Genomic DNA, 15853 nt, shown 5'->3' on the forward strand with positions numbered 1-15853 from the left:
CTGATCCTTTCAACGCATGCGTGTAAACTACGTCACTTCCTTCACTTGCAATAGGTCTGTCACTACAAACCCCCACAGAACCAGTGGTTTCCAAACTCTTCATAGTCCGTAGACATGTACCCCCTACTCCTGCATATAATGTAATGCAGCGTTTTTTTAAACCTTGGGGTCGTGACTCCATGTGGGGTCACCTGGAATTCAAATGGAGTCCCCTGAAATGTCTAATTTATGATTTAAAAAAAAAAAAAAAAAAACAGATAAAAATGTATTTTTTTAAAAGTTTTAATTATTATTATTTTTTATTATTATTATTACCACACACGAAACAAATTTAATTACTTATATTATGCTTTCACTTTTACAAATAAAAAATCTACATAAAATAAAATAAAATGCAATATAAAAAAATCTGAGCTGGTACATCTTGTCACTTTGTGCCCCAATCCTCACAACAACAAACATTGTCAAACGCTAATACTAGAAAAAAAAGAAAAAGTCTCTGTCAACGCCAAAAATGTGATATTAAATGGGGTCATGACCCCAAAAAATTGGGAACCACTGATGTAATGTCACATATAATGTAGCCTTACAGTGAAATTTGTCTCTGAATGTTACCCATCATGCTGAGGAATAATATATAATAAATAAGAATAATATCTCACCATGGGTTGTCTTACATCGGCTAAAGTGTAAATTGTGGCAATGCATGGAGGCTCCTGACTGCTGGTAAATTTATATTTCAGTTATTACAATTACAATTACAATTTTTATTTTTTATTCATGGAGCCCCTATGACAATTTATGCACCCGTGGGGGTACCCATACCCCACTTTGGGAACCTAGGCCATAGACATTAGCCGTTTCTCAGTGCAAACTCTGTAACTGTGAACTCCTGGGGTAAAGATTTATGAGATTTATGTGACGAAAAAATAAAACTGTCTGAAGTGAAGGAATCCATAGGAGCTCTAAGAGACAATGAATCTCCTGGCAATGATGGTCTGACCAGTGAATTTTATTAGCATTTCAAAGAAGAATTGTCTGTATTTTTAGTTCATGTTTTCGAAGAAGCCACAAGAAAGACATTTTCCAACATCACTACAACAAGGCCTTATTAAACTAATTCCTAAACCAAAAAAAGATAAACTGAACCTTGAAAATTGGAAACCAATCACCCTGTTAAATAATGATGCCAAATGATTTGCATCCATCTTTGTCAGGAGACTTAAAACAGCACAGGACAAGAAGAAACCATTAATGAAGAGCAGTCAGGCTTTAAGAAGTATAATGAATAAAGGAAAAAACCACCGCAAGACGATATATACAACACACAACACAACACTGATGAAATAAAATAAAAACCAAAATATATCATGTGATCAGGGGTTATTTTTGTCTTAATTGTTTTTACATTTATATGGGGATTAATTTAGGATGTGATTCGAAAAATGCATTTGTTTATTAGAGAATCAGTTATCATTTGAAAAGGATGTGAATATTGTTTTTGTTTGTTTCTCAGCTGGAAGTAGAGCTGGGACCAGGTTGTGGTTTTTTTTTTTTTTCTCTTGATGTAAATATTTGTGTTCCACTGTAAATATTGAGCACCGGCACCATTTTTGGAAAAATAAATGAAAGTCGACTTGCCATATGGATGGTCGTGGTTCTTCTTTTTGAACAAAAATCGAACCCCGCCACAATCAACATTCACTCAAAACATCTCCAATTTTAAGGATTGTGCACTGACAGCGACTGTAAATGTCACCATCTTCACCCAACCTACGTAATATACTGAAGAGTTTTTAATGACTTTATGAAGGAAACATTACTGAATATTTAAATACACTTAAAACGAAACATTTTAAAACCTATGTTGAAGTGCAGTCACTTAAATACATTTAAATATTACACTAAAATAATGATATACAATTGATATACAGTATTTAATCTAATTTAAATAACAAAAAAAAAAACAAAAAACAAAGACCATGGTGAAATTATTGTCCAGTTATTATTATTGACAGGTTAGGGTGAGAGGTACCAGCTGCAGAAGAAAAGCTTTTTCCTAACATTTTTACAATGCCTTAAGGAAAAAAAGTATTTAAGTTTTATTTCTATAAGTGTAGGTTTAATTTTTATAAAGAATAACTTTCTTTTCAGTGATTTGTTGGGAAAATGTGACGTTATTCTAACCCTTGAAAGTGCAATTATTGTCTGTGACTCAGCTTGATTAAATAGTAGCACACAGCTTCACACTGTGATTAAGCACATGGTGAAAGTAAAGGTTTTATAATGAAGAAATATTTCATACTTTAGGCATGGTTTTTACATTACATGTAGAAGTCGGGGCTTTCTACGCACAGTTCACACATTGCTGTACCAGTAATTCAGTGTTCTTTCATTTTGATTAAGTTTGATATCATGACTCAGTCGTGCAGATTTCTTTACATTTTTTTTTTGTTAAAAATAATGTTTAACTCAATAAACCACAGCTCATCACCAACAATGTGAAACAGGGATTCTATTATCTACCACTATTGACCCCTTGATTGTTGAAAGTGTTTATAATTACGGTTGCCGTAGGGACAACCCCCGGTGCTATTGGTGCAGTTACAGAAGTACATGTACGTAGAGTAGCGTCATAGTGTTAGGTTATAACCTAATATTGAAACACTTTTTATGGTTAGGGTAAGGTTTAGTCTTAGTCACGTGACCTAAACTGGCCAATGAGGGGCACTGCGTATGGATAGAATGTTGGTATGTTGATACGGCAACCGTACGAATAGCCACTGCCTTGATTGATTGTAAACACTGACGTATTTTTTGGGGCGGGGCTTGGCCTGGAGGCAAAGCACGATAGATGACTTACCCGCGCTGTTAGGCAATGTTGAGCGACGTAGCAATATGGCGGCCATCTTACATCGGACATGTGGCCCTGCTCATTACATCGATGTCAATGGTGTATGTACTATTTAAATAACCCTACCTGGCTCAAGTTTCTGATGGCAAGCAGCAATTTCAACATGTACAAGCATCCTGTCATACCTACGTATAATAAGGTTTGTAATAAGCAGACTGTTTGTAAATCTGTTAATATTTCATCAAGTTAAGGGTATTTTTGTTGAAGCTGACCATTCACCTTCTAACAGCTACTGTAGAGCGCGTCAGAATGTCAGTTGTCGGAGGTAAAATGGCCACCGTCGAGCTACGCTGGCGAATCTTGCTTGCGTCATCTAGCGTTTATATACATCTATGATTTAGCCAGCAGCGTTTCCTGTTTTTGCCTCCGCCATTAAGGGGTCTATAGGTCCCAGGTAATTATGAACATACATGAACTAATGCTCAAAAGATGAGTATTTATTTATTATACACCCATAAAATGAATGACATTCCATCATTTACAGAGGAACACACAAAAGTCAATGGCTTAGCTCTGACACAACACATCACTCATATTTGCAAAGGCTTTCATCAAAATGTACAGCATATAAAGGCTGAAAGACAAACACGTGAAGGCTGCTCCAACTCAAAATATAGCACTTTGTCAGCACTTCATAGTAAGATCCCAAAGTGCTGAGGAATTTATTTATTTTTATATATTTTTATTTATTTACACAAGGCACAAGTGTGGAAATATTTCAACAATAACTGATGATCTGAGGTTGACGTTGAGTTGGAGGAATTTCTGCATCAGTAAAAACGTATAGATGTGCAGCACTATCAGGGCCTCCCCTGCAACAGACAACGCATTAGCATGGCAGTGCATGGTCATGAAAGATCAGCCATTTAAAGGCACAGGGAGAAGCTCACCTGCATTAATGGGAGGACTGACGACTAGTTCCAGTGATAGTACAGGTACCAGATGGTGTCATTTGACAGGGACGGACCAAACAAGGGATTGAGCTGTGCAAGGATCGCTATCAACCAGCTGGAAAACAGTGAGGATAAATATATTTACCTAATCAGTTTTCAGACAAACAACTAATGTGGTAATTCTTTAAAATAATAAGGTTTTATTGAACACATCTAATGTGCACATTTCCATCATCACTGACACTCGCTGGATTCAAGCCTGGATTTAAATGATTAATTGCCTGAAAAGAATACTGTAGGCATACTTTAAACATTTAACACGTTCTTGACTTTGCATTTATCACAATAAATGTCAGAGGTTTTATGCAAAGACTTTGTTACATTGAAATTATTTACTCTGTGTGCACTGCATAGTTTAAATAATAATTATTTTAAAAAGTCTAAATGTTTATATTAGGGCAGAAACATATTTATCTGAGGATATTAACATACATGGCTAACACAGCTAATGTTTTAAGTCAGAGTTTTTCAACCTTGGGGTCGTGCCCCCATGTTGGGTCACCTAAAGATAAAATGGGGTTGTTTCAAATGTCTAGTAATATATACTGTATATATATATATATATATAATTATTTTTTTCCGCAATTAAAAACAATTAAACAATTATTCTTTTTCAAATGAAAACACACAATCTCAAACAACTGTATCCTACACTTTCACTTTCTCAAATATAATTCTAGTTAAAATAAAATACAGTATAAAATATCGTATCGGCCAATACCAACATCGATCCGATACGATTTCAGCACAAATCATACATACTTTTATTACTTATTTTGTAGTGTGGAATGTTAGAAAAGGCTTCATCAAGTGATGTTACTAAAACAGAGAACAAGTCAGCAACAGTAGGTATGAGAAAAACTGACCCATTTATTATTAACCTATTGGTTACATACATTTTAACCTTCAACATAATATCTACAGTATTCTACAACTGAATAAATATAATATACATCGGTGATTTTAGATGCAGTCCCAGATGATTCAATAAGACATAAATACAATTGTATACAGTATGTAAATAATAATTTGGATTAAATATGTTTTAATTATTTGTACAATGCAAATAGTAGTAACTAATATTCTACCCAACCTCCGTATGTATCCCTGCAATAAAGTGTATTTTCTTCAATACTCACAACAGGTAGCAGCAGACTGCAGTTAGGATCAGCATTGTGACTGTAACTCTGTGGAGAAAATTATTATTATTATTATTATTATTATTATTATTATTATTATTATAAATAGCAGATGAATCGTCTTGTAGGCCTTTTGCAGAAGCAGCTGATCCCGTGATGTGGTGACAAACTGAAAACAAGGAAGCTAAAAACTTCCCCACGAGGTGTTTTTAAAGTTAAAAAAATAATAATTTATTTGTTATCGATACACTGCACAAGGACATAAATATTCCCATATTGCCAAGTTTATATAAATTAAAGTGACGTTAATAAATTGTCTAAACTTTTAAGCGTTTAAAACTCACTTTAATAACTTGTTTTTAGTTTGTGGACAAATTTGACATTTTAATTCACCATGAAACCGGTTAAATGGTTTAAATAAACACCAACATGAAATGCCGAAGAATAAAAAAAACACGGAGGTGATCGTTTGCTGCTAGCAGCCGATGCTAAAGCTAAAGCTAACTGCTCACCCTCTGTTTGGTCCTTTGGGAATAAACCACGGTACAACTCCACCAACGATCCCCCAGAACAGGGTCATCACCGAGGTGGCGATCACAAAGCTCATTTCAACCATGGCTGAAGCGATGCTGGTCCTGAAAGACCTACGATGTCACTTATAGAAAGTTGTGTAAACTTTGTGCGGTGGATCCAGCTGCTGCTTTAGGACCTGTAAAACGGAGACTAGTCATGTGACACAGGGAGGAGGGACCTGCAAAACAGAGAGTAGTCATGTGACACAGGGAGGCGGGACCAGTAGAACTCAGGATAGTCACTTCCTACCTTACTTCTTTCAATCTTATCCTCATTTAGGAAAATGATTTCCACATATGGACCTGGATTCATTGTCCATTAAATAGGGCAGCCAAAATACAGCGCGTAGGGGCGCTGTCACCCTGTAAATTTGACGTCATTTGGAGCCAGAGTCTGCGCAGTAGGGTCCGGTTGGAGGAGCCCTGGTAACACGCCCCGCCCATTTAGCGTACTGCCCTGAAGAGTTACGCAGCCCAGCTACGCAAAGAACTTAAGTGTCTTTCCCACTGGAAGTTTCACTAACATCTTGTTCAGATGAACAGATCATAGAGGTTAGTACTAGTACTAGTAGCTCAAAAAAGACGAAAAAACTGAACGGAAAAGTTTAATGGCGTCTCGGCTTTCCTTCACCATGTAACTGCTTATGCTATTCACAAAGAGAGCTACGCAAGATCCGAGGCTGTCAATCATCGTCCTATATGACGTCAAATCCCGTTTTTCAACCTAAAAAAACTTATTTAAAACAAACGTCACAGAAAAATGAGCACTTGAACACAATGTAGGGTGATAATAACTAATGATCACAGCAGAGTTTAGGTTTGGAAAACAATTATGTGACGAGTATTTTACTTTACAATCTATGGTCGGGACCCCATTTGGGGACGCCAGACACTGGTAGGGGGTCACCAGATGCCTTCAAGAAACTAAGACTATTTTCTGAACAATTTGAGCGTATTTTTTGCTTATTTTTACCCTTTTTTTTGCAACTACACCAAACCTGCTGTATTTTAACCATTTTAATTCATTTTTGCCATATTGTTGTTGCTTTTAATTCATTCAATTTGTGTCATTTGTAATATTTTATACCCATGCACTTTTATACGGATTAACTTTTCATTCTGACAGACTTTTACCATACCTTATATTGTATTTTATAATGATTGTGTCTGATTTAAATGAATCTTTGAAGTGTACTTGAATGTTGTTGGGAGGGGCATGTGCAATTTTGTTGAAATTGTACATATTTTGATCCATTATTGTCACTTTTAATCTATTTTCACTATATTTCATATTATTTTCTATTTTAACCACATTCACGATTTGTCATGCACATTATTTGACAGTTTAAATTAATTGTTCCGATTTTAACACTTTGTTTCTGGCCATTTTAATTTGCAACTTTTATCCAATTTCTGTTTTTTTAAAATCCCATTTCACCACCTCTTCCACCATTTTTTTCCCCACCAAATGATTGTTCTTGAATGTTCATGTCTGTGCTCAACATCCTTCAGGTACAGTGGGGGTCCCCAGTCTCTGGCACCTTTAATTTGGGGGTCGCAAGTTGAGAACAACTGAAATAGTAGTAATTTCCAAAAACAAAAAATCAATGAAACTCCACAATATTTGCAGGGCTCAGTTTTCCCATGTTTATATCACATAATGGCTGTTTTTTTAAAAAAAATCAATGAAGTTTAAAAGAGAACATCCTACAGGGACGATTATATCACTTATTGGTTGAATAATATTGGTGCCCTACATACTTTATTTAAATTTCATTTATATGTAGAAGTGCAAACTAGGGCACAATAATGTTGAAATTGCTCTTTTTTTCCCCACCTAAAATCTGAGGCCCACTTAACATCAAACTGGTCCGTATTTGGCCCCTGAACTGAAATGAGTTTGACAACCCTGTGGTTTGCGTACGTTGAAATCATTTTTTTTCTTAAAAAACATGGCTAAATAAAAAAAAAAATTGATTTGGACATTTTTTGAATCGATACAATAATTGCTAGAGGTGAGTATTGGCAAGGATGATGCAATATGATACGTGGGTCACAATACGATATTGTCGCAATATTCAACCCAGTTAATATCAAAATTAAACGTAGAGATGAAAAATCAGGTGGCTTGATATGTTCATCAGAAGATATTGATCATTCAGAGGACAAATTGAGTCAAAACTATTTGCTTCAAAATATCCTATTTATTATTTATTATTAGTGTTTTTGCAGATTTTCACTGAAAAACAGAAAATGCAGTGTTACACACTGTTATCATAAAATAAAGTGCAACAAGTTTCTTTTCACTGAATCTACTGTGTAGAAGTCTAAAAGTAACCATGACAACATAATGACGGCATTGTAACAACTGTAAGTGAGAACATTAAGGATAAATCACCCTGAGCTACTGACAATGCACAAAAACAAGAAAAAATAATTTCTCCTATTGTATCAGTTTAAAGACTGATCTGAACACATCAAAAGCACCACTGAAATATTGCACAAATACACACAAATATTGATTAAATTCCCCCCCAAAAAAATGATCGTTAAATTAAAATCGATTTTTTTCACATCTTCAATAATTGCGCGAATATCGCCAAATCAATTTTTTTCTTACTCCTTTTCCAATCTCAATTAGACTTCCTCATAATGAGTCATTCATAAGGCCATATCAAAGATTTTTTTAAATAACCATCGCTCATGCATAACATTCTTCTTACCGTCTATTATCCATATTTTCCATACATTCATGGATCAATATATATTCAATCATTTTATATTGACTTATTTGTGCAAAAATAAGTAGCAGAATTCACGTTTTCCCCCATTTGAAATGCCCCCAGAGCTGACCAGACACTCAAGGTTCAGACAAAAAAAAAAAATTCCACACCAGATAGTTTTTTATATAAATTGAATTAGAAAGGTCGTACCCAAAGCACGTCCAGAGTTTAGTGAAATACGCATCTTTTTTCCCAACTGCATATTTTTCTGTCAAAAGTTACATCATAATCGCGAGCACATCATCTGCTTTGTATCGTATACCAAGTGTTTCATCCCACCCCTAGAGATAGGTTTACATTAAAAACATAAAATGTATTTCACCTAAGGAACTGGATCTCTAGTAAAACACCGTACATAGGAGGGCAAAGGCAACAATAGCAGCCAGTAATTAGCATTACTTTATTAAAACATCAGGTTTAACATAAGCAGAGACCCATTGTTGGCATTAGATGAGTGGATGGAGAACATTAATGTTAATTTTCAGCCAGCGTTACAGGATCCCTCTTTACATGATAAAAATAGGCCTTCCCTACACCCTTTGTCTTTGTGTACGTTGACTGTAGAAAATTGGCATTCAGAATTATGAAATCACAACAGACAATGTGATGTTATTTTATACAGTTTTATTACTAGCAAAAGATTGTTTTCACTCCTGCATCTTCTCAATAGTCTCCTCCTTGTATTTGCCCTTCTCCTTTCCATCGGAGCGAGACTTGGCCTTGCGCTCCAAGATCTTCTTGCGGTCCTTGTCAAGCTTTAGCCTGGTGATAACCACCTACAGACACATGCAAAGGAGGAAAAAATGATTAGTGAACTCAGATAAATGTAGGAGGTAAGAAAGAAACGGCAAATAATCTTTAACTATCAATATCCAGGTCCTGCATGTTAACTCAACCTTCTTATAGTGATTGTATCAGTGTCACATTATTGTTAGTTATATCATGATAAAAGAAAAAGGACACAGAACCCAGTTTAAGTAATTCAAAAGATGTCATGTTTTAAGGTTTGTGACTTGAGGTGAGCTGTATTATTCCTGGTAAATTTAATTTGACTTTCATCAACCAGTTCAGTTCAACAGTGATAAAGACCAGTTCCCAGGGAGAGCTGGACAAATTTAGTCCAGTATTTGGAAACTTAAAAATAGAGAGAAATTTAAAAAACCAAAAAAAAAAAATGCTTTTGGAGGGAACGGTTTTAAAGTAAATTAGGGAAGGAAAAAAATAAAAAATAAATAAAGACCCCATACTGCTGATTCATGTACATGCATCTTTTGGGGACGTGTAGGGACCAGTGATTCAGGTGATGTTACATTGAAACGACCAGAACCAGTTCACACGCAAATGTTGAAATTCCAATAAACTTGAGTTAAGATCTTTGCCCAATCCTGACAGATTGACTTTAGTGGTAATTTCTATCATTTTACTTTGGCGTGGGCACTGCTGCACAGTAAATGAGCAGATTTTGATCAGTATGAGAAAGATGGACAATAAGGAGGTGTCGAGCTGTAACGGATTCAGGTTCAGAAAAAACTGGCTTCAGGCTGAATTCTTTAGGTCTCGGGCTGCGTCGAGTTAACATTTTTAAGGCCCGATTACAGCTTTATAGTAAATCAATCAGTCAGTGGAGCTGGAATTGTGAGAAAATATAAACTCAAAAACCAGTTTGGATACAATTGGCTAAATGATTCACTGATTAGATATTTTATAGCCTTATTGTTCCAGGCAAACATACAGAATAAAACACATTAACAGTACTTTGTTTGGTTTTTTCAATTGTTCAATATTAACCTTCAGCTTGTTGTTCATATTTCAGGTACTGTATTTTTCATCCATGAAATCAAATCACTGTTTAAGATTAGATTATTGAACTAGTTTTACACCTGTGAGAGGAAACATTTCCCATAAGCGCACATAAACAGCTTTATTTACACTGCTCTGATATAGTTATATGTAATGTCTAAAGTTGTGATAGATAATGACTGGTCAACAACCTGTGGACAGGTGCTGTAAAGTAGCATGTGCTAAAACTCTCTAAACAATACATCTATCTGGGTTACCAATGTAAATGTGATGTCAATATCAAATAAAGGGAATCAATAAAAAACTTTTTCATTCAATCAGTAACATTATTTAAAACTAACCCAAATGTGCTACTATGCACATCATTAGAATCATTGTACAACACTGCAACCCAGCTTAATTCTACTCAGGTGATGAGGAATAGAGTTTGAAAAAAAAAAAAAAAAAAAAAAAAGCGTATACTTGTGCTATGCAAGTGTTGTGTTCTTTAAAACTAAAGTTGGTAACTTGAGAAAAAGATACAATAATAGCTTTAACATGACGTTATTTGTGAAAACAGGTATTTCCTGTTCATTTTGGTTGTTCAGCAAAAAAAGAAAAGATTACTGATTAAAGTGTTCCAGAGTGGAAAGCTTTTCAGACCCTCCAGGATTTTGCGATCACAACTATTAATACAAAATCAAGCAAACTCCGCAAAATCGGTGCGGCACAACTTTCCTCCAAAGCTGAAAAAAAAAAAAAAAAACATAAATATGCGGCTGCTTATCGTTATTTTTGACATTTTAGCACTTATAGTTGCTATGGAAATAGAGAATGTACTATGCTCCATAAACATATATACGTAGATGCCGCATTGACTGCTGCTGCCCACTAGAGTAGTGCGTCTACATATCTTATGTCTATGCTTTGTGCTGCTTACAAGGAACCTATGAAGAAGAAAATGCCTACGTCACATCCTGTTTTTAACCAGTGGAGAAAGCATTCAATGGAGTGATGTGTGATTGAAATACTCACATTTGCCAACAAAAATAACAGTTAAGGACCGTGCAAAACAGTACTTAACGTTGCTTCATAAGAATGGAGGTTAACTTTTTTGTTCAAAATGCAATGTTATCATTGAGCACAAGTCGTCTATGAACAAGCATTTTGCTTCTGCAAAGCACGTCAAGAGAATGCAAGCCAGTGCCCAACCCCATGTGGGAGAATAAACGGGAAACACACAATATCAATACATACAGTACGTTTGTTAATGCTTTGTATTTTATTTTTTGTTATGCCTAAAAAAATATGTCTTCATGACAGGCTCATGTTATGCACTTTAAGATTCCTTAAGTTCAATATTAATTACTGACTTGCACTTCTGATTATTTTGATTAAAAACTGTTGCACCTTTTGCATTCAGGGTATGCTCAGTATATAAGCCAAAAAAAAAGTGCATGTTTTGCAAAATTGTGTTGGTGTTTGCTTTCTAACAATAAAGTGTATTTTTTCAAGAACAAGTCTGGTCAATATGTATTTATAATTGGTAGAAACAATTAACTTAATTGTGAGTAAAGGATGTTTTAGGGCTGAAGAAATAATGCAACTTCTGGAAAAACAGCTGCAAAATCAGGCATTTCAGCCCACAACAATCACAAAAAATTCCCGCAAAATCCTGGAGAGGCTGGCTTTTATATCCTACAGTAATATGTAAATATTGTGAAAAGGCCCATGCATGACTTTCACTGCAAGTGCACTAATATCAAATACAATATCATGTTTACTGCCGACTTTGAAATGTTGGGCTTTAAAAGACCAGATAAAATTAATATTTTGACAACATAACATTGGGTCACAATGTACATCAATGTATCTGTAGCGTGTAAATAACTTTTCTCTCTGACAAAATGAATCAACCAAAAGGCCCGACAGAAACACTCACTATTCCAGATTCACAAGCAGAGCTTTGTCAGTAGTGGCTGATACAATACCGATTATTAGTAATCAAGGAAACCAATAACTTGGCCTGGCCAATATATCGAGGGTCAAGATGCATCAAAATGTATGTTTTGGCAAAATAGAAAATTACAATATTGCCTAGATTGAACAATACATTTTAATGTAATAGCTTATAGTGTATTAAAGTACTATTTTTAGTTATCGCTACTTCTCAAAACAGCATGAAAAGCAGTTAGATGCATTGCTGAGTGTGTCCTAACAAAGATCTTCCTCTACACAAGCCACACTACAGAACTCACTCACACATGCTGTACCTTAAGAGAAAAAGACTAAAATAGTACATATTGTGCAGGTGTTTGTAAATAAATGTGTCTGTAGCATTGTTGCATCACCGGAATTGTCTTTCTGGTATGACTTTATTGAGGGTATTGAGATAAAACGAAATGGATTTTATATCATATCGCCATAAATCTAGATATTAATTTTGGTCCACATCGCCCAGCCCTACAGTACACACACACACACACACACACACACACACACACACACAGTTGTCTGCTAAAGTTTGGCAGCGCGCCACAATTTACAATTCTACAATTTCATTTAGCAGAAGCTTTTAAGCAAAGCAACACACAACACGAGCAGTTTGGGTGAAAGGGATCCTCCACTGTTTTTACACATGTGGCTTAAAATCATTGAAATGTCCTTATTAGAAGATCTATGTTTAACAAAATGCATTATTTTGCACCATATTCAGTTCACTAACTTTTAAAAATGAGACTACTTCATTGTTTTAAAACCTGTATTCCACCATCTTGAAATTACGTGATTCAGAAGTACTGGAGCGACTGTAACAGGCAGCATGCACACCAAGACATTTAGCAGCTTTTTCAGTCAAAACAACAATTTTTTCTGCTTTTGGTTGCTCTAAACAATCAGGAAAAAGTTAATGATATCGATGTAAACCTCTTTGGTAACCAAAAAAAGATCATTTGTGTAAATTTTATGACAATTTTGAGGGACAAAAGTAGTATCAACTCCAAATACCAGCTAAAGAAAATTGGCAGTCCGTATCGGTTGATAAGGCTGATGGGAAAAAAAAAAATGTTATCGCATCGGCCCTAAAAAAAAAAAATCTCTATCGGTCTATCCCTACTGCACAGATTCCAGGAAATTCAAACCCCAGGTTCACCTAAAGTGATAAAGTTGGTCCACACTTGCGTTTCTTTTGTAATAAAACCTCCATGTCACGCTGTGGACTCCAGTCTCACCTTGCTGGGATGGATGCCGACATGTACTGTGGTTCCGTTGGCCTTCTCTCTCTGCACACGCTCGATGTAGATGACATACTTCTTCCTGTACACCTGGACAACTTTGCCAATCTGTTGGCCTTTGTAATGTCCACGAACCACCTGTTTAGGATCGCACAAGCAAATACAACAATTACCAACAAATGGAACCCGACCAAATCATTTTAGACCACTTTTGGAATGGCTTGACTAATGTACCTGGACTTCGTCATCTTTGCGGATGGGCATGGACCTCACGTTGTACTTCTGGCGAAGCTCCTTGGACAGGGGGGAGGACATGATCTTCCTCCTGATGTGTGAGGGGGCATTGAAGTGCCTTTTGCGGTTCTTACGGCGAGAGGACGTGACGAAAGGATTGAGCTTCATGATGCTGTTGAATATCACGAAACACAAGATTTAACTACGATTTTACACACTAACTAACAACAATTAATGTCTACAATTATTAGACAGCAGCTCTAATACGTTTTTGAAACTACAGTTGAGACGTGATGACGCCGTGTCCCCGATATGCTAACCCAAACATGCTAACACACCGTAACGCTGGTTACCTGAAAATAACATTGTTTTCCAATACTTTAAACCACAATTGCCCAGGGAAACATGTGCCCATGCCGACCAACTCGGCGTAAGAACTGTTAAATTCAAACAATCAGCAATAGCTTAATAGTCTATAACAAGCACGCTGATAGTAGCGGAGCAGCAGCACTCCATACATATCGTCATTTATTTAGTCATCCATACCGTGTAGGTGAGCAATATTTGCCGTTTTACAACAGGACAAGTGATGGCTTTAAACTTCCACGTGTATATGCAGACACCAATGTGTAAAACGAGGGATGGATGTGGATGTTTTTGGGTAAATACTCCTAGGGTATCTTACCCTGCCGCTTGGTCCTCTATGGCCGGCGGAAAAGAGGCTGAGGAACTACTTCCGGCGACATTAGTTCACACTGAAGTCTCGCGAGAGTTCCCGAGAACCAGCGATACAAGGATACAAGTACCTTATCATGATACGTTTGATTCCTGTTTTTAAAACGTATTTCTCCTGAAGCGACTGACAAATCAAATTAATTTGTTAACAGTTTTTTTTTTAGCATATTTGATGGAAGAAGTACATTGATTTGTGTTATTTGTAATAATCAAACGTCATCATTAAAGCATCATTGCTGCCTTTACTTGTGATTTCTGCACAGTTTGCATGTTCTCCCATATACCTGGTTTATGTCAGGGTATCATTATAGATGTGGACATATGTGTTTGTGTACATGTATGTATGTACTTGTATAATGTACTTGTATATATATATGTATGTGTGTGTATATATGGATATATTTAAACTGTGCATAACCATTTCACCTTTTATAACATTTATACTACAAGTTAATTGTAAATTTGGTTCTACATACAGTATAAATAGTGAAACCGTATTTTTATTTTGTTTTGTTTTGCACATCACAAATGTTGCTATTAAATTTAAATATATATTATTTTCACACTTGCTTTGGCAATGTAAACTTGCTTCTCATATCAATAAAGCTGTTTTGAATTGAACTGAATTCTAAAGATAGATAGATAGATAGATAGATAGATAGATAGATAGTGAGACCATAAACCCTATAGTCTTACTACATTTAAATATATATAAATAGGTAGTCTGCCCATGAATGTATGCGTATATACATATGTGTTTGTGTACATGTATGTATATATGTATGTACTTGTATAACCGGACGCACAGGTGTGTGTATATAGATATATGTAAAATTCTGTACATAACCTTTATATATATATATATAAAGAAACCCTATTTTTTATTTTATTTTGTTCTAATTTATTGTTTTCCATGTAGGTTTTAAAAAATATATTTATTATTTTATGTGTACTGTACATCGTTCTAGATAGACAAACAGACGGACCAATTAGCAATGCTGATTGTAATATTTTTTTTATTTGATTTAAAAAAAAAAAAATCAAAAAGACAATATCTGTGGACAACATTTTTTGTTAATCTTTTTTTTTTTTTTTTTTTCTGAGGTCGTTTAAAACATTTACCACAAGGTGACGCCAAATACAACTTTTAGGCTAGAAAACCATCCCTGTCAGCACACAACTTTTCTCCATGATTCATCAAGATTAAGTTGCGCTGGTTCTCTGTCCTACACACATTTAATTGATCCCTAAACATTTCAATCATACACAGTAAATAACTAACACAGGACAATACGATATGTTTGAACTGTTAACAGGGCACTTTGACGATAACAATCGAGTGCACACATTATATGACCTTTATTTGCGAAATTAGCGACGCTGCAATAAATTGAATATATAAAAACACCTTGTTTTAAAGCACGTGATGAAAACATAACCTGCGGCAGCTTCTCTTTAATTATCTGTAACTGACCTGCAGATAAACACACACACACACACACACACGCACA

The 15853-nt window shown here is 35.4% G+C and overlaps 2 protein-coding genes across 3 annotated transcripts; both read right to left on the minus strand.

Annotated features, from left to right (window-relative positions):
- Nucleotides 1–3330: 3330 nt before the first annotated feature.
- atp6v0e1 (ATPase H+ transporting V0 subunit e1) lies at nt 3331–5748 on the minus strand. The gene is made up of 4 exons (XM_028459586.1): nt 5519–5748; nt 5007–5054; nt 3805–3922; nt 3331–3726 (listed from the first exon to the last, which is right to left on the minus strand). The coding sequence occupies exons 1-3, from the start codon at nt 5620–5622 to the stop codon at nt 3829–3831; spliced, it is 246 nt and encodes an 81-aa protein (XP_028315387.1). The 5' UTR covers nt 5623–5748; the 3' UTR covers nt 3331–3726; nt 3805–3828.
- A 3220-nt stretch (nt 5749–8968) lies between these two features.
- On the minus strand, nt 8969–14395 carry rpl26 (ribosomal protein L26). 2 transcript variants are annotated; one of them, XM_028459425.1, is made up of 4 exons: nt 14293–14395; nt 13608–13779; nt 13371–13511; nt 8969–9137 (listed from the first exon to the last, which is right to left on the minus strand). In XM_028459425.1, the coding sequence occupies exons 2-4, from the start codon at nt 13773–13775 to the stop codon at nt 9009–9011; spliced, it is 438 nt and encodes a 145-aa protein (XP_028315226.1). In that variant the 5' UTR covers nt 13776–13779; nt 14293–14395; the 3' UTR covers nt 8969–9008. The 2 variants fall into 2 exon arrangements, with proteins under 2 accessions (XP_028315226.1, XP_028315227.1); XM_028459426.1 differs by having other exon boundaries at nt 14154–14313.
- Between the last annotated feature and the right edge of the window lie 1458 nt (nt 14396–15853).

The sequence above is a fragment of the Gouania willdenowi genome, chromosome 10, assembly GCF_900634775.1.
Source record: "Gouania willdenowi chromosome 10, fGouWil2.1, whole genome shotgun sequence".
In the NCBI taxonomy this organism is placed as follows: domain Eukaryota; kingdom Metazoa; phylum Chordata; class Actinopteri; order Blenniiformes; family Gobiesocidae; genus Gouania; species Gouania willdenowi.